The sequence below is a fragment of the Anolis carolinensis genome, chromosome 4, assembly GCF_035594765.1.
Source record: "Anolis carolinensis isolate JA03-04 chromosome 4, rAnoCar3.1.pri, whole genome shotgun sequence".
NCBI lineage: Eukaryota > Metazoa > Chordata > Lepidosauria > Squamata > Dactyloidae > Anolis > Anolis carolinensis.
In genome coordinates, this window is record NC_085844.1 from 114,863,402 (window position 1) to 114,888,695 (window position 25,294).

General features: G+C 41.2%; 1 protein-coding gene across 1 annotated transcript in view; it reads left to right on the forward strand.

The window, feature by feature from the left end:
- Positions 1–4,826: 4,826 nt before the first annotated feature.
- zcchc2 (zinc finger CCHC-type containing 2) overlaps positions 4,827–25,294 on the forward strand; it is a 35,639-nt gene continuing 15,171 nt past the window's right edge. Inside the window, exons 1-8 of the mRNA XM_008116862.3 lie at positions 4,827–6,009; positions 12,117–12,222; positions 13,160–13,236; positions 14,962–15,033; positions 15,932–16,044; positions 16,758–16,852; positions 17,619–17,702; positions 18,684–18,741. Coding sequence (XP_008115069.2) covers positions 5,158–6,009; positions 12,117–12,222; positions 13,160–13,236; positions 14,962–15,033; positions 15,932–16,044; positions 16,758–16,852; positions 17,619–17,702; positions 18,684–18,741 — 1,457 coding nt within the window. The 5' untranslated portion in view covers positions 4,827–5,157. The remainder of the gene's footprint in view (positions 6,010–12,116; positions 12,223–13,159; positions 13,237–14,961; positions 15,034–15,931; positions 16,045–16,757; positions 16,853–17,618; positions 17,703–18,683; positions 18,742–25,294) is intronic.

Genomic DNA, 25,294 nt, shown 5'->3' on the forward strand with positions numbered 1-25,294 from the left:
TTTTCAGTTTTTCACTTTCACAGGGGTTCTATGCCCATAAGTCCAATGAATGAGGAGAGCTGAAGGTAGTACAGGCAGTCCCCGAGTTGCAAACATTTATAGTTAAGAACAGGGGTTGTACAACAGGAAGTGAGAGAAATCTACCCCCAGGAAGGGAAATTATCTCCTGAAAGAGTTATCATATGCCACCTATACCTCGACAGGTAGCTACTTAGCATTGTGGATCTGCTTGTATCTTTGTCTGCCCATTAGATGTGGGTGAAACGTCAGGAGATAATGCTTCTGGAACATGTCCATACTGCCTGGAAAACTCACAGCAACCCAATAAAAACCTTATTTTATTTACCGTATATACTTGAGTATAAGCCGACCCAAATATAAGCCGAGGAACCTAATTTTACCACAAAAAAACTGGGAAAACGTTGACTCAAGTATAAGCCGAGAGTGGTAAATTTCAGAAATAAAAATAGATACCAATAAAATTAAATGTTACAAAAAATGTTTTTGAATATTTACATAAAGCTCAAATTTAAGATAAAACTGTACAACTCTGATTAAATCATTATTCTCATCTTCAATGTAAATGCCCTTATGTATCATTTTAATAATAATAGAGTAAAATAATACATGTAATAATAATAATAAATACAGGAAAAGAATAAATGTAATAATAAATAGAGTAAAATAATAAATGTAATAATAATAATAATATCAGAGTGAAATAATAAATGTATTAATAATAATAAATAGAGTAAAATACAGTAGAGTCTCACTTATCCAACACTCGCTTATCCAACGTTCTGGATTATCCAACACATTTTTGTAGTCAATGTTTTCAATATATCATGATATTTTGGTGCTAAATTCATAAATACAGTAATTACTACATAGCATTACTGCGTTTTGAACTACTTTTTCTGCCAAATTTGTTGTCTAACATGATGTTTTGGTGCTTCATTTGTAAAATCATAACCTAATTTGATGTTTAATAGGTTTTTCCTTAATGCCTCCTTATTATCCAACATATTCGCTTATCCAACATTCTGCCGGCCCGTTTATGTTGGATAAGTGAGACTCTACTGTAAATGTAATAGTAGCAACAATAATAGAGAAAAATAATAAATGTAATAATACCGATAATAATAGGGGAAAATAATAAATGTACCATATATTCTCGAGTATAAGCTGACCCAAATATAAGCCAACCAGGACCCTCACCCGAGTATAAGTTGAGGGGGGCTTTTTCAGTCTTTAAAAAAGGGCTGAAAAACTAGGCTTATACTCGAGCATATACAGTATTTTATTTCTGTCTTTAAATTAATAATTGTAAATTATTAAGCATTTCAAGTGCTAGTAATATATAGTACTAATAATGTGCTATGCTAATAATGTAATATATTATATATACATATAATATTGATAATATAACGTAATACAATATAATACTTATAATAATAAAATATAATTGTATATTATATATTACCTAGCAGTTCAAAAACATGCAAATGTGAGTAGATCAATGGGTACTGCTCTGGCGAGAAGGTAACAGTGCTCCATTCAGTCATACCGGCCACGTGACCTTCAGTCATACCGGCCACGGTGGCTCTTCAGCTTAGAAATGGAGATGAGCACCAACCCCCAGAATCGGACACAACTAGAAATAATGTCAGAGGAAAACCTTTATCTTTTTTACTATACCACTATACTGCAATATTATTAGTAATATTAGCCCTTGGTAGCCCAGTGAGTTAAATCGCTGAGCTGCTGAACTGCCAACCTAGCAGTATGAAAACATGCAAATGTGAGTAGATCAATAAGTACCACTCTGGCGGTAAGGTAACAGTGCGCCATGCAGTCATGCCGGCCACATGACCTTGGAGGTGTCTACGGACAACACTGGCTCTTCAGCTTAGAAATGGAGATGAGCACTAACTCCCAGTCAGACACAACTAGTCAATGTCAGGGAAAAACCTTTACCTTTATTGTATGTACATATATTGATCATAATATTGTAATACAATATAATACTAATAACAACACAGTATAATAATATAATTATATATTACATGTAATATTACTAATAATATTGCAGTATAGTGGTACAATACAATATAGTAATATATAATACTAATATTGAGCTTTGCTAATAATATAATATATTGTATGTACATATAACTTGTAAGCCCCTCTGAATCCCCTTCGGGGTGGGAAGGGCGGAATATAAACATCGTAAATAAATAAATAAATTTTCTTATTTAAAACAATTGCATTGGGTTTAAAAGGGTGAGCTAGATGTTCCCCAGTACATTTCCTGGCAACTCTAGTAAGAAAAATATGTCACAGGTCCAAGCCTGTTTTCCTCTCTGCAGATAAGTTCTTTACATCTAAGGCCGTGTCTGAACTAGCCCAGTGCCATGCTTTGCTGATGCTTTAATACCAATGTCCAAGGGTGTGTTTACTTCCTAAAATTAAGGTAGTTTGACGTTACTTTAACTGCCATGGTTTGATTCTTTGGAATCCTGGGAGTTGAAATTTGGTGAGACACCAACACATTGGTATTGAGCTGAGCAATTAAATTGTTTTCAAGCTGCATTAATTCTACAGTATAGATGCACTTCCAATCTAAGTACACTATTAGAATGTTCCAGTCTGACTCACAATATCTCTGCAAACCATACATATCTTGATAAAAGATTAAACAGAGACGGGATGGCCATCTGTTAGGAGACCTTTGATTGTGATTTTCCTGCATGGTGGTGGTTGGACTAGATGGTCCATATGGTCTCTTCCAATTCTATGATTCTATTTCCACCAAGTCCCTGTGTAGAGTATTATGCAATGTCTCTCTTTTTTCCCTTTGCGACCACCAGATACCCAGTCTGAACCTGATCTTTGTGTTTATACTCACGTATAGGTCTAGAAATTAGGATCATAAAACTTAACTCACAAAATCTAGGTTGATTTGTCCATGGGTGAATGTGAGTACTGTAGCTTAACTCTTATTTTGAAAAAAAAAATATCGTTCCCCAAGGTCCCTTCTACACTGCAATATAAATCCAGATCATCTGCTTTGAACTGGATGATATAGCAGTATAGACTCATATAATCCAATTCATAGCAGATCGTGTGGATCATCCATACCTCACAACCTCTGAGGATGCCTGCCATAGATGTGGGCGAAACGTCAGGAGAGAATACTTCTGGAACATGGCCACACAGCCCGAAAGACATACAACAATCTGATTTTGTTAGGTCCTTATAATCTATGCACTTTAATTCATCATTTTATTCTTGCATTGCTGCTTCAGTTTCTCCACCTATGTAGATGATAGAACTGTGCCTGGTGGTTGACTGATATTATTAACTGTTATAATATTCTCGTGTTACATTGTATTACTGTTTTTATCTTTTTATACTGTGAATTGTGTTTATGTTGTTGTTTATTTTGTTCAATTATGTTGTTCGGGCTTTTGCCCCATGTAAGCCACCCCGAGTCCCCATGGGGAGATGGTGGCAGGGTATATTATTATTTATTATTATTTGATAATATGGATTATACAGCAGTGTAGAAGGCCCCAGTCTATGCTGCCATACACTGAATCCAGTTCAAAGCAGATAATCTGGATTTTATATGAGAAGTGGCCTCAATCAGATCCCATTCATAATTTTAACTGCATTAGAGGAGTCTACCGACAGTGACCATGTAATGCAGTTTCAAATGACATTATATGGCAGCGTAAGGCCATTCCAGACAGGCTCTATATCCCAGGATTTGAGCCCAGTTTTCTGCATTAAACTGGATTATATGAGTCCGCACTGCCAGACAATCTGGGATAAACACAAAACCTGGGATCAGATCCTGGGATAAAAAGGCTTGTTTGGAAGGGCCTGTAGATAGGGCGCCATTTCCATGATAGGCTCAATGCCAGCTAAACCACCAAACTCCAAAGAGACACCAGGCTCTCTCTTGGGCCCCTTCCACACAGCTGTATAAAATCCATATTGAACTGGATTACATGGCAGCATGTACTTAATGTCCTTCCACACAGCCATATAACCCAGAATATCAAGGCAGATAACCCACAATATCTGCTTTGAACTGGAATATATTGCAGTGTGGACTCAGATATACCAGTTCAAAGCAGATATTGGGATTTTCTGCCTCGATATTCTGGGATATAGGGCTGTGAGGGAAGAGACTGAGTTATCTGCGTCCACACTGCCATATAACCCAGTTCAAAGCAGATAATGTGGGATTTTATTCAGCTGTGTGGAAGGGACCAGTACTGGAAATAACTGCACCCAGTCTTTGGGCATATATTCCGCTCCCGTATTCGAACGTGGGATCTTTCGGTCTGCAAGTTCAGCAGCTCAGTGCTTTAACTCACTTCGCCACTGGGAGCTCCCACACACAGGATACAGGTTAGCAAATACAGTAGAGTCTCACTTATCCAACATAAACGGGCCGGCAGAATGTTGGGTAAGCGAATATGTTGGATAATAAGGAGGCATTAATGCTATGTAGTAATTACTGTATTTATGAATTTAGCACCAAAATATCATGATATATTGAAAACATTGACTACAAAAATGCGTTGGATAATCCAGAACGTTGGATAAGCGAGTGTTGGATAAGTGAGACTCTACTGTATATAGATTAACAAATAAATAGTGAAAGGCTTGGAGAAGTTTCCAACAACCAGAGGGCTTTAGGACCCAGCGAGAAGCTGCCAACGGCGGGGCTCTTAGAACTTGGGGCTTCCTTCCGATTGGCTGGCGCGGAACGTTCTGCTTTGATCCCCCCCCTCCCTTCTTTGGTTCAGTTGAGTTTGCGCCGAGCAAGGGAGGGGGAAGCCAAACGGCCGCCTTCGTGACCTGCGCAGTAGAGCCTCTCCCCATCCCCTCCTCCCTCAACAGACTGTCCTCTCCCGCTCGCCCCCACCCCTCCGTTGAGCGGCACGTGGGGACTTCACGCGCTCGCTCCCCTCAGCGGCCGCGAGGGCGGAGAGGAGGACGAGGAGAAGGAGCGCGCGCACAGCCGCCGCCATTATTCCCTCTCGCTTTCCGCTCCGGTCAGCGCAATGAGCGACGGCGGCGCCTCTTGACGGCGGCGCAACTGGGCCCGCCCCTTCCCTTTCCCTTCCCTTCATCCCGAGGATGCTGAAGATGAAGCTGCCGGGGAACGCTAAGGAAGAGGGGGAGGGAGAGGAGGCAGCGGCGGCGGCTGGAGGCGGCGGCGGAAGAAGACGAGGCCTCCTCAACTGCCTGTGTGGCTGTCCCGGCGGTGAGGGCCGCGAGGCTGTCTACGAGTGGTTCGGCCTCTCGCTGGGCCTGGCGCAACGCCTGGAGTTCGCCGTGGGACTGCTGGACCTGCTCAACCCGCTAGAACTGCGCTTCCTGGGCTCCTGCCTTGAGGAGCTGGCCCGCAAGGACTACCACTGCCTGAGGGACTCCGAGGCCAAGGCCAATGGGGCGGCGGCGGAAGCAGGCAGCGCGGGGACCGGCCTGCCACAGCCTCCACAGCCGCCGCCGCCTTCCTCTCCTCCCGCTGCTTCGTCCCCGCCGCCTCCGCCTATTCCGCCGCTGCCTCCTCCTCCCGGCGGCAGTGACTTCCGCGACCCTGCCACCCGCTCCCGCCTCATCGTCTACTTGGCGCTGCTGGGCTCCGAGAACCGCGAGGCGGCGGGGCGCCTCCACCGCCTCCTCCCGCCAGTGGACGCCATCCTTCGCAGCTGCCGCCGCCCGCCATTGGGGCCTCTGCCGGGCCAGGAGGAGGAGGAGGAAGGGGCAGGGGCGAGGCCTGGCCCCGCGGAAGAGGGTCTGGGCCTGGGACCGGCGGCTCGCGAGGAGCTGCTCCTGCTCTTCACCATGGCTTCCCTGCACCCTGCCTTTTCCTTCCACCAGAGAGTCACCCTTAGGGAACACTTGGAGAGGCTCAGGAGGGCCCTCTGCCGGGATGACGGCGATGGGCGGGACGACGGGTACGCCTGCCACGCGGGGAGCAGCCCGGTAAGGAAAGCTCCAACCAGGCCCGTAGCCAGGATTTTGATTCGGGGGGTGCTGGGATTTTGGTTCGGGAGAGGAGGGGCTGAGTCTGGGTGAGAGAGGATCTACCCTAGCAAACCTTTTGTATAGTTATCCCAATACCCCATGCATATCGGATATATTGAGCATGGTGATCAGATCATGATATGAATAAACATAACAGTTTAAATAAAAAATGTAAGGCCTTCTCGCTGAAGCCCCTCAAGCCGCCGCCCCCCCCCCCCCCCCCGCTACATGCCTGACCATCCGCCAATAATAATAATAATACATCACACAGTCCTAGACACTTGGGAAGTGTTTGACTTGTGATTTTGTGATACGAAATCCAGCATATCTATCTTTTTTGCTGTGTCATAATAACACAGTGTGTTAAAAGCGCTGAGCTGATGAACTTGCAGACCAAAAGGTCCCAGGTTCAAATCCCGGGAGTGGAATGAGTGCCCGCTGTTAGCCCCAGCTCCTGCCAACCTAGCAGTTTGAAAACATGCAAATGTGAGTAGATCAATAGGTACCGCTCCTGCGGGAAGGTAACGGCACTCCATGAAGTCATGCCGGCCACATGACCTGGAGATGTCTATGGACAATGCTGGCTCTTCAGCTTAGAAATGGAGATGAGTACCAACCCCCCCCCCCCCAGAGTCGGTCATGACTGGACTTAATGTCAGGGGAAACCTTTACCCTTTTTAATATAGAAATAATAGTAATAAAGGCATTCATGGCCGGAATCACTGGGTTGCTCTGAATTTTCCGGGCTGTATGGCCATGTTCCAGAAACATTATCTCCCTATGTTTCGCCCACATCTATGGCAGGCATCTTCAGAGGTTGTGAGGTAAAAATAATAATACAGTATAGTCTCGCTTATCCAACATAAATGGGCTGGCAGAACATTGAATAAGCAAAAATGTTGGCTATTAAGGAGCCTATTAAACGTCAAATTACATTACAATTTTACAAATTAAGCACCATAATATCATGTTTTATAACAAATCGACAGAAAAAGCCGTTCAATACACAGTAATGTGATGTAATAATTACTGTATTTACAAATTTTGCACCAAAACATTGCAATGCATTGAAAACATTGATGACAAAAACATTGACTACTAAAAGGCAGATTACATTGACTAATACAGAGTGTTGGATAAGCAAAGGTTGGATAAGTGAGACTCTACTGTAATAATAAAACTTTATTTATATCCTGCCACCATCTCCCAGAGGGAACCGGAGCGGCTCACAAAACACTCAAAATGTGACACAAAATACAACAAGTGCAAAACAAAAACATAGGCAATAAATAATCAACACAACATCATAAATTCACAGTACCTGCTGATAAAAACAATAAAAATCACAGAAGCAGCAGAATACATTATTATTATTTCTAATAATAATATAATAATATAAAATCCACCCACCATGACCCAATCTATACTGGCCATTATTATTATTACTAGCTTGGGTACCCAGTGTTGTCCGGGTACCTAAGTTAGTGTGCTAAGTTTGGTCCAGTTCCATTTTTGGTGGTGTTCAGAGTGCTCATTGATTGTAGATGAAGTATAAATCCTGGTACCTACAGCTACAAAATGTCCAGGCCAATTCCCCTCAAAACCCACCAGTGTTCAAATTTGGGCATATTGGGTATGCATGCCAAGTTTGGTCCAGTTCCATTGTTTGGGTTCACAGTACTCTCGGGATGTGGGTGAACCACAACTCCTTTAAATACTTCTAATATTTTTTGTTGTGGATTTCAAATTTTGGATAAGGGATGCTCAGTCTGTGTTTCAGTGTATGTGTGTGCGCACGTGTGCTTCCTGTACTACATCCTCTACCTTTGAAGGGTCTGAGATGAGATATTCAGATCTGTTCCTATATTCTTGGATATAGTGATATTTTCTTCTATAAACCCCCTTGAAGTTTTTGAGAGCTGCTTAAAACATTTTTTTTGTTCTAACATGATACTATCATTTTCTTCGTAGCATTTATAATGAAAAGCTAGTGGATCAAACCCGCTTTTCTTTGTAAGTGCATGTGTATTTTCATTTATTTTAGTCCTCCCTGGAAAGTCAGCTGTCAAGCAGAAGGGTGGACTATACATATTTTTGAAATATATATCTGGTTTATTAGTCACTATGCCTTCTTCATTGTATTTAGGTGTGGTCACTTAAGAAATAGAAGCAGAGCTTGAAACATTATTTTTTCTAAAGCAATATGCTATTAATTTTAAGAGCAGCTAATTACACTGGAGCCCTGGTGGCGCAGCGGTTAAACCGCTGAGCTGCTGAACTAGCTGACCCAAAGGTCTAGTGGTTCGAATTCAGGGAGCGGGGTGAGCTCCCTCTGTTAGCCATACCTTCTGCCAGCCTAGCAGTTCGAAAACATGCAGATGTAAGTAGATCAATAGGTATCACTCCAGCAGGAAGGTAACGGCATTCCATGTGGTCATACCGGCCACATGATCTTGGAGGTGTCTACGGACAACGCTGGCTCTTCAGCTTAGAAATGGAGATGAGCACCAGCCCCCAGAGTAGGGCACGACTAGACTTAATGTCATGAGAAAACCTTTACCTTAACTACATTACATTTTATAAGGTAGTTACTTTTTTGTTTGCTCAGACTACTAAGTACAGTATAATAGTTTCTATTGTCATCAAGACTGTGAATAATTGTGATCTTAAATGTTGCTATGTATCCCCAACATCTAATGATGTATCTGATATTTTTGGACTTAGCAACATTTTTATCACTTCCCCCAAATAACATTTGTTAAAATGAATTATTCTATTGTAATATATTGCTTATGAGCTCTGATTTGTGAATGTGAAATTCTTGGACATGTGTGTTCAGGTCTTGTTGTCAGGAAGATTTGTTCAGAGAGGGATTTGCCTTTCACTTCCTCTGAGGCTGAGAAAGGGTGATTTGTCCAAAGTTACCCATTTGGTTGTAATTTCGCAAAGTCTTCTGTACAACAGAGCACTGGTGCTTTACCAAACTACAACCCCCATGACTCAGTCCATAGTATTGAGCCATGACAGCTAAACTGATATCAAACTGCATTCATTCTACAGCACAGATGTACGCCAAGTTAGTGGCCATTTTTAGTGGTGAATTATACAGTTGAAGTATTTCTTCTTTTAAACTAAAATTACTCATCTGTTTCATAAGAGTGACTTTGCATTTTTGTACTGAGAGAAGATAACAGCACCTTTGTTTTCAATATCTACTCACCTTTTTATATAACCTATGAGCTCCTTCATAGTTATAATGTATGTGTATGTGTTCTTGCTCCCTTCTCCATGTCCTGAAAAAAGATCAAATGGCTATGAACTCAGTAGGTGTCTTTGAAAATAAATGTAAAACAAAGGGGTTATTCCCCATCCCCTTCTTGCTTTCACTAAATTAATCTGTTGCTTGTTCAGCGTTTATCTGAATTAATGAACTAGAGCAGAATTTCTCAACCTGCTTCCCCTATATGTTTTGGACTTCAGCTCCAACAATTCCTAACAGCTGGTAAGGTGGCTGGTATTTCTGGGAGCTGAAATCCAAGGGCCCTTCCACACAGTCATATAACCCAGAATATCAAGGCAGATAATCCTCAATATCTGCTTTAAATTGGGTTATCTTAGTCCACAGTTCCAGATAATCTAGTTCAATGTGGATTTTATACAGCTGTGTAGAAGGGGCTCAAAACCCCTGGAAGAGCATAGTTTGAGAAACACTGAACTAGAGATCTTTTCCAACACATGTGTGTTATTGACCTAGGAAATTTCTCCTTGGAAAAATTCTACTGGAGATCAAATACAAGTAGTTGATAGGACTCAAAACAATAGATGACAGGGCCAGAGCCACCTTCAAATGCACCTCCTTAATTAGACAAGCAGCCTTCCCATATAGTCATACACATCAATTCATGCCTTCCAGTCATTCAATTTTATTCACTCTTTCCTCCCTTTCCATCCAGTTACTTTCCCTCTTCAGCTATATTCCTCAGATTGCATACAGAGAATTAAACTTCCCCTTCACAGCTATCAGTACCATTAGTATAAAGGGGAGTGTTTCCCCCCATTTTTGACACATCAAAAATATTGACAAAACATTCATAACAAGATTTTATAGTCATTTGAGCAGTATTCTCCCACTATCCTGCATGTTTTTGGGAATGCCACTGTCTATTTATTTATTTATTTATTTATTTCCATTTCTACCCCGCCCTTCTCACCCGAAGGGACTCGGGGTGGCTTACAAAACTGGCAGAATTCGATGCCAATATACAACAATACAAAAGAATAAAACATAAGCAATTAAAAACAGATTTAAAATAATACAAAATACTTGAGCCATTCATCCACAAAACCTTGTACATAAACCTTAGTCCAGACCGAGTCGAAGCCAATGAAACTTATTCTTTGAACGCTTAGGACTTAAACCTATTCTATTTTGGTTTGGTAAACTGCAATTATATTCTAAACAAGAAAACATGAAGCTATAATAGACTGAAGCAAATTCTGGAACATAATACTACACTACAGAACATAACCTACCACTTTACATGTCATGGCAAGACTGCTTGAAATCCACATTAAGGGCATATTTGATTAAGAAACAGCTTCCAGCCCACATGGAGACATGAATTACTGTCTCCATAGTTTCTTAGTATTATAATTCTGATAACCTTCGATATATTTACTGACTTTTCTTTTTAGCTTGACATCAACAAAGAAAAATGCTAATGGCTCAGTAAATAGTCTTCTACATGTCTAAACTCTGCTACCCAGAATTCAATTTATACTAAAATTTCCTGAAAATTGACCAGAAACACAATTGCTAAAATAAATAAGGAATTCTATGATGCCTACTAAGAGAGTATATACAGACCCTGATAAAAAATATCTGATCAACTTCTTGCACGAGCAGTCAATTTTACTTTGCCAATAAAAAGATATTAGAAATAATGTCCTACTTTTCAATACACAGGAGGAAAAAATTGATATGTTATCACTAAACCATTCTATGTGTTTGTTTTTAATAGACCAGATTTTGTTTGTTTAATAATCTCGATAAATTTTTAATAGTTTGGTTTGAATGTCAAGACTGAAAAAGGAATCCTTTCGATTTATTATTGGAGTGTAAGTGACAGGTACAGGTATTTTAAAATGTTCTTTCTGAAGAATACTGATGAACATTTAAAATAAGACGAATGTTTTAATATCACCCAGATTGAATACCTTAAAGTGTGTTGGGCATTCTGTACAGGAAAGCTTTCTCGGGTTCGGATTTGAAGACTATTTTGAATTTGGTGATGATTCTTCCCTTTTTAGAGAGTAAGGATATTTTAGAAAATGGGCCAGCTGAAGATACAACACTTGTTGGGACCATTGATTATAGAAATCAGAGTTTGAATCCCTGCTTATCCATGGAAACCCACAAGGTCACCTTAGACAAATCACGCTTTCTCGAGTTCAGAGGGAGACAATGACAAACCTTTGCTGAACAGATCTTGCCAGGAAAACCCCATGATATCACCATAGGGTCATCTATCACTTAGGGCAGTGGTTCTCAACCTATGGGTCCCCAAGTGTTTTGGCCTACAACTCCCAGAAATCCCAGCCAGTTTACCAGCTGTTAGGATTTCTGAGAGTTGAAGGCCAAAACATCTGGAGACCCACAGATTGAGAACCACTGACTTAGGGTCACCATAAGTTATATATGACTTGAAGGCACATGACAGTAACTAAGGTGTAACAAGATAGTCATAATTATTTTAAAATTTAATATCTTTTATCCAGTTGATTTTAGGAAGTGATTTTCTACTATTGTAAATGAATCTTGGTGTTCAATGGTGGGATGACCAGTAAAATAATAATAATAATAATAATAATAATAATTTTAACCTCCCCTCCCTATCCAAGGTGACTCAGGGCGTAATACTGAATAAATGGGATCTTCAAACAGTTAGGTTATATGCATTATTTTTTCACATGCATGTAATTGCTGTTTTGTTCCTTTCAGGATTTTTTTTTTGCATTGTTTAGTGTGATTACATTTATATATATATATATTGGTTTTTTTGCAGAATGTTCCTCATAACTGTATGCCAAGTAACGAAAGCAGTTTACTTGAACAAAGGGTAGCTCTTCATGATAAATCTATGGTGACCTCCCACAGACCACAGCAAGAAGGTATGTAGATAAAAGTTCATGTTTTGATAAGGTAAATATTTAGGAAATGCCTATTGGTGTTTTTGCAAGTCACAGCAAATATATTCACCACAGCAAGTATGACCTTCTTCCTAATTTGCAAAACACATGACCTTCCCAATTTGAAAACTCCATGGGTGTGTATTATCCAAGCATTACAGAGTTGTTGTGAGGCGGGCTGGATACTGTTTCATATTTGCATAGCTAAGGTACCAAAAAACCTTGGACATGCTTGGTCATATTAGCAGCTACGGTTTTTAAGCATAACAAGCAAAAATAGACAAAACAGTGACTTCTTAGTATAAAGGGATAGGTGCTTTTCACTGCTGTATTGTTCAACAGAAAACTTAACATTTTTAGACTTATGTAGCTGAAATTGGATAGTAGCATAATGAATATAAGTTGTTGTTACCTTTTATGTTATTAATCTTAAGGAAGCAAACATGCATGTGTGTATAACTCTGCAGACATGTTAAATCTGTTATATCTGCCTTGATTTTACCACCCAAATAAAGTACGGAAAGTATGTGCTGTTGAATTGCCAAGAATGATGGGAATTCATGGTATTCAAATAAAATGGTATTCAAATAAAAGTCCCCAGTACTTGATTTTGATCCTATAGACCAGTGGTTCCCATCCTTTTTTTTGACCAGGGACCACTTTGACCAGAGATCACTCTCCAACATTAGTACCAAAAGGGTTATGAATCAGTTTCTGGTCAACTTTAGAATCAGTTTGATTATGTGGGATGCTGATTGAGAAAATTGCATTGGATAGACCACATCAGCTACTGTTGGAGGCATATATGGTAAACAGTTGGATGAACTGTGGCATCAAATCTATGGGCATTGCTAATTCAGAGCCATAATGAATCTGAATAACTGAGCATACTCAAATGTCTGCCTTATTTTTCTTTTAGCTGTACATATTCAAAAGATAATGCTGAAAGGAGGACCACGGAAAAGATCCGACAAACATCTAGAGTATACTTTTAAAGTAAGTGATTTGTGAGTTTCTTATCCAGTTAAAAGCTATTTTGGGGCATAACATTGGCAGACAGATTGAATTAGTCCATAATCTCACTCATTGTTTAGTACCGGTGTGAGCAACATCTGACTCTTCGTATGTCATGATTGTGTTTGCTACCCTGAGTAGGACTGGTGGGAGGTCCAAACTTATTAAGGACCTGAAATCTACCGCCTCTGGTTTAGTTCTATGAAGATAGGCTTAAAGGAATCAGTGGGAAATATTTGGTTAATCTGTTCACATCTATGTAGGCAGAAACAGGAATGAGCAGAATTCTATTTTTAGATTAGCCATTTCCTGCTTTGTTATTGCATGCAAACCAAAAATGAAGTTTTAAAGTATTAGTTGAGCAGGCCAGGTTAATAAATGCATGATTTGGAGTTGGCTTGTTTTGATTTCATAATGTGTTTTAAACCATATTCGTTTTCATCTAACAATCAGCCAGAAAATAGGCAGTGTGAATCTCAGTCTTGATTTATTTCTTCTCTAGTCCCTATAGAAAATGGGAAAATGCATGGTTTAGCATTACTTATAAACCATCCTGCAGATAAGTGGGATTTGCAGCAAGAGCTGTCTTTATTTAAAATCTCAGTATGGCTTGTTGATATCCCCCCCCCCCCTAATTATTAGTATTGCCTTACTGAGTTTACTATAGATAGAGCTTCTGGCATTCATCAGGGACAAGCTATTGAGGCAAGTATAATTGCTATTCAGGCAAGCATAAGTCATTCTCTTCTGCTGTGTTGCAGTTTGAAGGAGCGTGCTTTTTAAAAACACAATATTTTTAAAGTTGAAATATTTAATGAACCAGCATTGAAAGAAACCAAGGGCCCTTCCAGACAGGCCTATATTCCAGAATCTGATCCTAGGTTTTCTGCTTTAAACTGGATTATATGAGTCCACACTGCCAGATAATCTGGGATAAACAGAAAAACTGGGATCACATCCTGGGATATAGGGCCTATTTGGAAGGCCTCTAAGGCCCCTTCTACACTGCCATATAATCCAGATTATCAAAGCAGATAATCTGAATTTTATTTGGCAGCGTAGAAGGGGCCTAGGACTCCTAGATCCCTTTCACATGGACTGTTGTCAAGCCAGGTGTCACTCATCCTATATCTGTGCATTTCCTTTTTTCTGGTGTAAGTGCAGTTTACATAGTTAAAAAGGCCCGGGCTGTGGCGCAGGCTGGTCAGCTGCCAGCTGCAACAAATCACTCTGTCCAAGAGGTCATGAGTTCGAGGCCAGCTCGGAGCCTGCGTTTGTCTTTGTCTTTGTTCTATGTTAAGGCATTGAATGTTTGCCTTATATGTGTAATGTGATCCGCCCTGAGTCCGCTTGGGGTGAGAAGGGCAGATATAAATACTGTAAATAAATAAATAAATAAAATTCAGAAATGTAATAACATATTTTTCAAAAGTTATAAGTGAATGTTTCTGCTATGGTTAGAACTACCTCAGTAATACTTCTGAAAAAGAAACAATGTTTTAATGAACCTAATTTCCCCACCCCAGATAATCTGAATTTTATACGGCAGTATAGAAGGGGCCGCAGGCGACAGTTGGGCTTTTTTGTCGTTGTTGTTGTTGTTGTTGTTGTTGTTGTTGTTTCTACCCTGATCGCATCAAGCTTTAATATTTAACTAATCCTATAAAGATTATTACTTTATAATTGTTGTTGTGTTTTTGTCATCAGGTAATCTGGTCTGATCATTCCACATCCTGTGTAACTAAAACACATCAGGAACTACAGGAATTTTTGCTTAAAGTAAGTTTTTAAAAAAAGATGATCTATTATGAATAGATTGCTCGATATCTTTGATATCCTTACGATACAATTCTGATTTGTATCAATGGATAACAAAATGCTTGTTGAATGAACACAATACATACATTTTGCATGGATAGTTGTTACAGAATGACAACCGTTTTCTTAGGGTTGGATGGAAAACATCAATTTTCAGTTGTCAAGTGATAATGTTCTTTTCCAGTTGTAACCATATGATGTGCACAGCTGAGTTGGGTTTAGGAATTACCATATTTAAAGGTGCAGTTTTGTTATAATTCTGTTAGTGTCGGTTGTATTAAACTTAGCATTGATGGTGGCTGTGCAGAGAAGGTGCATAGAGAGAGAGGGAGAAAAATGGATGATTCCATCCATCTCTGGATGCTGGCCACCTCTGACTGGGATTACCTTCTACCTGGAAACCAATATCCTCACTGGAAGAACATGCAGGTCCAGACTAGAGCTTTACAGTCACCTACGTACCGACCGCCAAGACACTGCACTTGGAAGGCCATCATATACAGACAACAAGGGATCGCCTAACTAGTTGCTCATTATTGACATTTCATGGCTTACTTGCCTTTCATTGAAAAAAAGTTGCCCCGTCCCAATGTACACAACAAGCTTCAATTGATGATTGTAAAGTAATCTACAATGTGATTACTTCTTCCTTGCCTGAGAAGAGTGTATTTCTCCTCAGAGCATGACTTTGTTAAACTTGAATTGAGCTAATTTGAACTTTTAGTTTTCTGAAGTTAATAGTTATGTTTCAGAAACCCATTATTACTTGACTAATGTGTGATTTTTTTTGAGATGGGAAAGAGGAGCACTGGGGGTAGTGATCTAATTATTAGTCAGTAACTAACATGCCTCTCCTCAGCTTCCAAGGGATCTTTCTTCTGAAGCATTTGACAAGACTATTTTGGGAGCATTACATCAAGGGTTACAGAAACAAGAAGAAAGAAGGTACCCAGACTTAGAACCTATGATAAGGTAATACTTGAGTGATGAATATATATATGTCTTCCTATAAAACTCAGTTGGCATGGTACTATAACTGCCTATATTTCTTTTGTAATCAATCGGTGTAACTCGAGCCATACGTGTGTGTGTGTGTGTGTAAGCTTTGAATAGCATATGGAAGGGTTAACACCCCTTTGGTGTTTTTTTTGCTGTCTGTGCCCCTGTTCAAAAGAGTAGATCTCACTTTCTGTCCCTTAGATAATTGGATTTTGAAAATTTTTGGCTTGTGAAAACAAGGATTGGTGAGAAAACTTCAGTTGAGACAACTTTCCCCCATGATAACTCCTTCAGGAGTGAATTTCCCTTCCTAGAGGTAGATTTCTCACACTTCCTGTTGTCTCACCTCTATTATTTACTATGAGTAGTTTGTAAGTCAGTTGTTTGTAACCCGGGAACGGCTTATACACATGTGGTGTATGCATACACAATGTATGAAGCAGATTTCATTTCTGAAATTAATGTCCTCCTCTCACGGTGGTTATGAGATTACAGATGAATGGAGTAGGAATAACTTAGTGGGGCCTGGCCTGTTCTTTTTGTAGAGTTTTGATTACATACTTCACAGAGTGTATGTTGAATTTTTTAAAGGAGGAATGACTGATGTGAATTAATGAAAAAGTAATTCATAAATGTAACTTTACATGTAATAGGTGACTTGTTTAACATGATTTTCTGTATTTTAGGCAGCTGTTTTCAACTACTTCCCAAGCTTTTCTCCAGAATCAGAAAGTAAACAACTTCTTCCAGTCGCTATCCTCAGAATCATTGCATGCACAAAGTAAGAAACTGTTAAAATTCTTCCTGTTCGAATATGGATTCATTTCAGTTTCCTAATATCTGATTCATGATGAATCATATTAGAAATCATGATTTGGTTTAAGAAACATTTTTATCGAGAAGTAATAGTGAACGTTGATTGAATCTGAATCCTTAAATCTTGAAAGTTAAAGATTAGACTGGTATTATCAAAATGGTTTTCATATATTAGCCTGAAGATAGTCATGTTGGTTTGTTTGCAGTGGTATGAGAAGAAGGTTTCTCATGTTACCAGTATTTCTTTTCCCTCCTGCAGGCCCCTAAAATCACAGCTGATAATATTTTATTGCAGCATATGGAGCTGTAATGGAATTGGGGGTGGTTACCTAAAGGTGGACAGAGTTATTTACAGGATAGAAATGAACAAGACAATTTTCCATTCTACAACCATTTGATACAAAAGTATCCAGGAGTTTGTTTGTATGGCTCACTAATAGGCATATGAGTTGAAAACCAATGGCCATTATTTCAACTTATCCCATTCTAGAGGCTAATGTGTTAGATTGGGGCAAGATACCTTCAGCCCCATACTGAGGGGCCTTTGTTAGTGTCTACATTGGGTATCTCATACTAGTGTAGATGTTTTGTAGGTTGATACCATTAGCTACAAAAGATTGAGTTTCTATAGCCCTAAATTTGCCACAGCTCTTTGTAAAGCTACCTTACTATTCTGGTTAAGTCCTTTCAAGTCATGCCTTCTGAAGTTGTTAAAACTCTTGCCCTTACAGATAACTTCCAATCATCTCTAAAGACATCCAAGATACCAGAACACTTCAAAGAGGACAGCTCAGAAGCTTCAAGTCAGGAAGAAGGTAGGCATATATTGCAAAAGAAACACATGGTTTTCTGGTTTAATTTGAAAAGTATTTTCAGGTAACATTTTGAATTGTCATAGTAACAGTCTTGGTTTGATGAAAGTGAAAATTAGAATTTAAACTACTGACAACTCTAATACTGTTCTACTGTGTCTCAATAAATGTTTGAAGTCAGTTTGGTAGACAACAATTTTTGGTTGGGTGCTCTAGCCAGTTGTGTGAATCAGAAATCTCTGTATGACTTAAGGTAAGGGTGGGCAACTATGGAAGACTAGGGAGGCACACCCTGTTGCTTCCACACACACACAAAAAAACCCAAGTTTTTTTTCATCCTTGAATGCCCTTTGAGGATGAAAGAAAGTGATGCATCTATCTGTTATGAAACATCAGTTCATCCAGAAAGAAAAAAAAAGTACCACCTTGTCAGGGCAATTCATGTGAAAAATAAATAGTTAGAAAGTGTTTCCTTCAAAGCAACATGTGGCTATTCAAAAGATACAAAGCTATTTTTTCTTATTATGAATATTATTGTTACTAAAATAACAATTGTCAGAGAAATCCCTCTTACTTAGATTATTAAATTGAACATCTAGGTTTACTTGGGATGAAGTTTAAATTACTGTAAATGAATTTTACCAGCATGGTGTTGCTAGGACCCAGGAAGACCAACATTTGAATTCCCAGACAAATTCTGTGTTGGGGTAATTTTCAAAAAAAAAAAAAAGGGGGGGGGAGGCATTTAAATATGGTAAAGCAGCAACAATAGTAGTAGCAGCAGTTTAGCAGCTCAGAAGCTTCTTGTGCCAGCAGTAGAGTGAATGAGCTTCAGCAATACAGACGGAAACTCAATTTCTTTTCTTTATTTTGTTTGTAATCGTACCTTTAAAATTAAATACAAATAAAGTTTTTAAGTCTGTGGAAGAGGGGTTCTGGTTTAAATAAACTACATTTGATAAGGTTTTGTTCTTTTCCATTCAGAAATTATACAGCATACAGCGATTCACAAGAAACATAATGGAAAATGTCCTGTTGCCAAGTAGGTGCTAAATTTTTAATTTATTTCATGTCAAAAGCATTGCATAATAAATATGTTTAAAAGTGATAAAATAAAGGAATCACAAACAGCTAAATAGTTTTGGACCAAAAGCGGGCAACAGATGCTAAATATCGTGATTTATTCTTTTGTTATATAACTAATCCATGTGTTGCTTGATTTCTTTGTAAAATACTGCTTTTTAATATGTTAATTTAGGATATGCTAAACTGGAAACTGGTGTTACAATTCAAGATTCCACCAACATAATTGGAATTCTAGAATGCAATTGCTATAATTGTAGCTATGTTTTTGAAGTGTGAAGTGAATGGAAAAATAATGAACAGTTGTGAATCTAAATATACAGTACATACCTTTGTTAACAGACTCTGACAGTGAAGCTATTATTATCACATTTTATACTACATTTTATGTAATTTAATAGTGTTTTAATGGTTTATTGGTGTCCGATTTTCAGGTCCCTCCGTTCTGTTTTTTCAGGAACTGCCTGAATTTTTTTGGGGGGGAGGGTAACTACTGTTTATTGATCTGTCAGCCGGAAGTTCAAGTTTTGCACCGGGAAGATCCAGCCCACTGGTGGCAATGGGTGGACTTCCGAGGCTCCCTTTCCCATCATTTTTAGGGCTATCGGTATGAAATGGTCACACTTGGAGGGAAACATTTACCACTGCAAGCCCACCACGTGTCAGAACGTTTAGGTCATCCACTGTTTTTTCGGACATTCTTAATGTTTCTAGAAATAAAATCTCCTTTACCAAAACCAAAAAGGTATCCCTTGGAATTCCTCCACAGCGACAGAACAAGAGCAGCAGCAGCGCATCATTGCTGCCAACTTTCAGAAAGATTCACACATCCCACAATTTATAGGAATTTTTAAAAAGTATTTTTACTAATAACGAACACTGTTCCTAATCATTTCTACATGGTTGTCAAACCAGGTGAACTGAGGCAGGAGTACACACAAGCCAGAATACAGGGGAGGGGAATAAATGAGTCAGTCAAAGAGGTTAACAAGAAAAGAAAGTAAGCAGTCCCACCAGATACTCAGCCCTCTTACAACTTATTATCAGTTACTGCACTTTATCACTGTCCTTACCCTTTATAGTTTTAGTGTTTACTGAGATTGCTCCTCCGCCCCTATTTTTGATTGCCCTTGTACCACCTAGGAGCCCCATTCAGAGTTCTACACAATTTTACCCCCTGAATGTTTAGTTATTATTATTCTCCTGGTTTTAATTCTGTTGATGTGCTTTATTGTTTTACGTAGTTATAATGTTTTAATTGAGTGTTTTAACTTGTGTTGTTGGGTGAAGGGCTTTTTTGTAAATAAATATTTGGGGGGGGGGGTAGAAGGTGCAGGACAGAGTACAGAAGCAATAAGATAGATAGGAATTGAATTCTCCCTGTGTGGACTCAAGGGAGTTAGGCTATCTCCTCCCTTCACTAAACCACCCCCCACAAAAGTAAAAAAATATTTAAACAAACCCCTCCCCCCAAATGCCCTTGCGCGCCTTCTGTCAAGGACAGAACGCCACAAGATTCAAAGTAACAGAGTTTATTAGATTACAGAACTCAAAAATGCCCGTAAAAACACAAGGGCCAGGCAGTTTTTGCCTTTAGGAGCAAAAAGGGACAAAAGTAAATGTTCAAAAGATAAACCGGATTAAACCGGAGTTTAATCCGGGTAAAAACAAACTGCTTGCTTCAGCCTAGGTATTAACAGAACGAAAGCCAAGGAACAAAAGATACAAAGAATGCAACTAATTGGCAGCAGATTCCTCTCTGCTGCCAGCACTGTGCTTAGAGTAACTTGCGTCGCTCCCACACACACACAGTAGACAGGATCTCCAACACGAGCAATTCAGCCAAGGATTGTAGAAGTAGAGTAGACCAGTTCCGTTCCGTAAATCAAAGCCAGAAGCAGACGTTTGTAGTTTTTCCAAGTCCAAGAAGGGGGGAAGACAAGCCGTGGTCAGTTCAGTCCGGGTTCTCAAAGCAGGAGATGGCGTCCGTCAGAAAGACGACGGAAGGTCAAGCTAATAAGAGTAAGCACAGGTTTGCACAAACAAATGCCCACACAATCCCTCCCGCCGTCTGACCCTGGATTTCAATCAACTTACGTCACAGCACAGGAAAGCACACAAGTCTTCAGGGAAGCGTCCCACACACACACGGATCCCAAGCGTTTGCCCAGATTACCTTGCCCGACGCAATTTGCAATTGCTCCCAAGCCCCATTTTATGCCAGTTACAAATCTTCATCACTGTCAGCTGTCCTCCTTAACCCGGGCGTTTCCTCATCACTTTCCTCGTCAGAGCTGGAACACCTCTGACTACGCCCAACAGCATCTCCAGCTGTGGATCCCGTCCCATCCCTCCAGCTAAGCCATGGGTCTAATCCTGAAGGTCCCCATTCATCTTCTGTCCCATCATGGCCAGTGGCACCCAATTCCTCCCTTACCCGAGTCCAATCCATCTCATCCTCCTCTGAGCTAACCAGCCCCTCCTCCATTCTCTCCGTAAACCCTTCGAAAGATTCTTCGTCAGATGGTGCTGCAAATATGTCTCGCAGTCTTTTTCTCTCTCGCTCCTCGAGAGTATCTGACTCTCGAGGAGTCTTACGCCCACGCCTGTCAGTAACAGAGCCATGAGGCTCAATCATAACACTATCCCCTCTCACAAAGGCCTCCTCCCCCGATGGCGGAGAAGTGGCAGTGATACCCTCCGCTATAGCACCACGACGACTAGAGGTATCAAGTTTCAACAGCGAACGATGAAAGACTGGATGGACCTTTAAACTAGACGGTAAACGCAAACGAAACGCAACGGAAGAAATCTTTTTAACGATAGGAAAGGGACCCAAATACCGAGGCGCAAACTTTCCCCCAGCCTGTTTAATATGTTTGGAAGATAACCACACCAAATCCCCTTCTTCCAACTCCTCCCCTGCCTGCCTGTGGCGGTCAGCCTGAGTCTTCTGCGTTGCCTTAGCTTCCAGCAGTAAGCGACGGGCAACATCATGCAATGCAGCCATTTCCGTAGAGCGGTACACAGGGTCCGAAGAGACCACATTGGTCGACGGCGCCACACCTCCCCGTGGGTGAAAACCATAAGTTAGCTCAAACGGCGTATGCTGACTAGATGTGTGCACCGCATTGTTGTAAGCAAATTCCGCCACCGGTAGCCACTTCACCCAAGCCGTGGGTTGATCTAAACAAAAACAACGCAGATATTGCTCTAAGAGCCCATTAACCCGTTCCGACTGTCCATCCGTTTGCGGATGAAAGGCTGAAGAAACGTTTAACTTAGTCCCCAAGCACTCATGGAAATGTTTCCAAAAGCGTGACACAAATTGCGGAGCCCTATCTGAAATAATCACCTCGGGTGCTCCGTGCAAACGATAGATGTGCTTAGTAAATAGTAAGGCCAACGTAGGGGCCGCCGGAATGGTTGAACAAGGAATAAAATGAGCCAGTTTACTAAATAAATCCACCACCACCCAAATACAAGTATAACCCCCAGACTTAGGCAAATCTGAAATGAAATCCATGGAAATGATTTGCCATGGCCTGTCCGGAACAGGTAAAGACGACAACAACCCTCTAGGGCGCCCAACAGGCGTCTTACTCTGCTGGCAAACGGCGCAGCTGTCACAAAAGCGCAGAATGTCTTGCCGCATCTTTGGCCACCAATAGCTCCTGGTAATGAGCTGCACGGTCTTGAATCTGCCAAAGTGCCCAGCCATGGGTTCGTCATGGTGGGCTCTAATCACCTCCAACCTGAGGGCCCCCACTGGTACGTAGACCTGCCCCCTGCGTACCAATACTCCGTCTTGATCTTGTAGATGCGGCAGTATGGTACGATTACCTGCTGAGAGCAGCATCAGTTGCTCCTGTGTCCACACATCATCCCTCTGAGCCTCAAGGATCTGGTCATGTAACCCGAGCTCATTATCTACAACACACAGAGAGGCAGTAGGCAAGATGGTCTGACATACAACCTGCTCATTGGTCTTAAACTCCGGCTTGCGGGATAAAGCATCGGCCCGCAAGTTTGCCTTCCCCTCTACGAACTGCACCTTGAAGTTAAACCTGGAGAAAAACAAAGCCCATCGGATTTGACGCTGGTTTAACTTCTTTGCTGTTTGCAAGTGCTCTAAATTCTTGTGATCAGATCTGACCACGATCTGGTGCCGTGCCCCTTCAAGCCAGTGCCGCCACACCTCAAACGCCACCTTAATCGCCAACAACTCCTTCTCCCATATGGTATAGTTCTGCTCGAAGGGTGTTAGTTGCCGCGAGTAAAATCCACAGGGACGCAAGGTCCCTGAGGAATCTTTCTGAGACAATACAGCCCCCAACGCGTAGCTAGAAGCGTCCGCTTCTACCACGAACGGTTTGTCAACATCAGGATGGGTTAGTATGTTGTCTGATTGAAAACTAGACTTAAGTTGTAGAAACGCCTCGTGAGCTTCCCGCCCCCACACAAATGGCTGTTTCTTGCGCAGAAGCTGCGTCAAAGGTACCGTGAGCTTTGCAAAATTCGGAATAAACTCCCGGTAGTAATTAGCAAAACCTAAGAACCTTTGTACATCCTTCTTAGTTTTCAGCTCCTGCCATGAGTTGACGGCGTCAACCTTATGTGGGTCCATTTTAAGTTCCCTACCTGACACTACATGACCTAGGAACTCCACTTCAGGCACATGAAAGACGCATTTGGAAGCCTTGGCGAAAAGCCCATTAGCCCGCAGTCGGTGCAGAACCTGCTTGACATGTTGACGATGTTCTTTCTCGTCCTTAGAAAAAATCAAGATATCATCCAAATAAATCACTAAAAATTGGTCAATTAGGTCCCTGAACACATCGTTCATGAACCTCTGGAAGACCGCAGGAGCATTACAAAGCCCAAAAGGCATGACTCGGAACTCGTGGCATCCGAAACACGTGTTAAATGCCGTCTTCCATTCATCCCCTTCCCGTATACGGATTAAGTTATAGGCCCCCCGCAGGTCAAGCTTGGTAAAGACCTTAGCCCCTTGCACCCTTGATAACAGTTCCGAGATTAAAGGGAGCGGGTACCTATCCCGAATGGTGTATTTGTTTAGGATCCGATAGTCGCAGACCAGCCTAAGTTCCCCAGTCTTTTTGGCTACAAAGAATACTGGTGCCGCAGTTGGAGAACTAGATGGGCGAATAAACCCCTTGGCTAAATTGTCATCTAAAAACTCCCGCAAAGCTTGCCTTTCCGGTACAGTCAAGGCATACAGCCTCCCTGCTGGCAGTTTCGCACCTTCTGCCAACTTGATGGCGCAATCATATGGCCTGTGCGGTGGTAATTTGTCCGCTTCTCTTTTACAAAATACATCAGAGAACTCCCCATACTCAGCAGGCACTCCCTCCATATCAGCATGAGTAACGTTTAGAGTGCAACAATCCTGCCTCTTTAAGATCACTTTACGTGTTGCCCAATCCACTTGTGGGTTTACTACAGCTAGCCAATCCATCCCCAGGATCACATCATATCTAGGCAAGCTCGTAATATCCCACACAAACGTTCCCGTTACTCCCTGCACCTCCCACGTTACTGCTGAGGTTTCCTGGTTAACCACCCCAGTCTCCAGCAGTCTCCCATCTGCTCCCTCCACCCACACGTCGCATGCCTTGCGCACTCTAGGAATGCCATGCTTCTTAGCAAACTCAATATCTACATAGGAGACCGTAGCTCCTGAGTCCAGCAGTGCCAGAGTAGAAACAAGTTCCCTTCCCCCAACAGATAATGTAATGGGTACGAAAACATGCTTCCTCCCCTCAGTTGACTGCTTGAGGAGCCCTAGTGCGTTGGACTCACGTCGCACTAGGGCTGGCCTTTTCCCGAAAGCTGGGAAGGTTTCACATTACAATTTTTGGCAAAATGCCCAGCATTCCCACAGTACAAACACAAGCCCAGCTGCCTCCTACGGCTCTTTTCCTCTGTAGACAGTTTTTTAAAGACCCCAAGCTCCATGGGCTCTTCCCCCATCACCACAGGTGCCCTGGTTACATGCATAGGTGGCGCACACATTGCTTTTGAGTGTTTACGAGCCTCGAACCTTGCGTCTAAACGCAACACCTTAGCTACTAAGGCGTCCCAGCTTTCAGCCGGCTCCAAGCGTGCTAATTCATCCTGGAGCATATCACTTAACCCGGCAGTAAATAAAAGCATGAATGCATTTTCCCCCCAATCCAGCTGGTGGCGATACAGGTTAAACTTATTTAAATAATCCAAAACAGTCCCCTTTCCCTGTTTCAACCGATACAGAGCCCACCCAGCGTTCTCCGTGCGGAGAGGATCCCCAAAAGTATCAGTTAACAACCTTTTGAAATTATTCAAATTGTCCTTGACTGGGTCATTTCCCAAAATTAAATTAGTGGCCCATTGTCCTGCGGGACCGGTCAACAAACTCAAAATAAAAGCCACCTTGCTAGTGTCAGTAGGAAAAGCATGAGCACTGAGCTGAGAAAAATAAAGCTCCACTTGTGCCAAAAAGGTTGGCAACT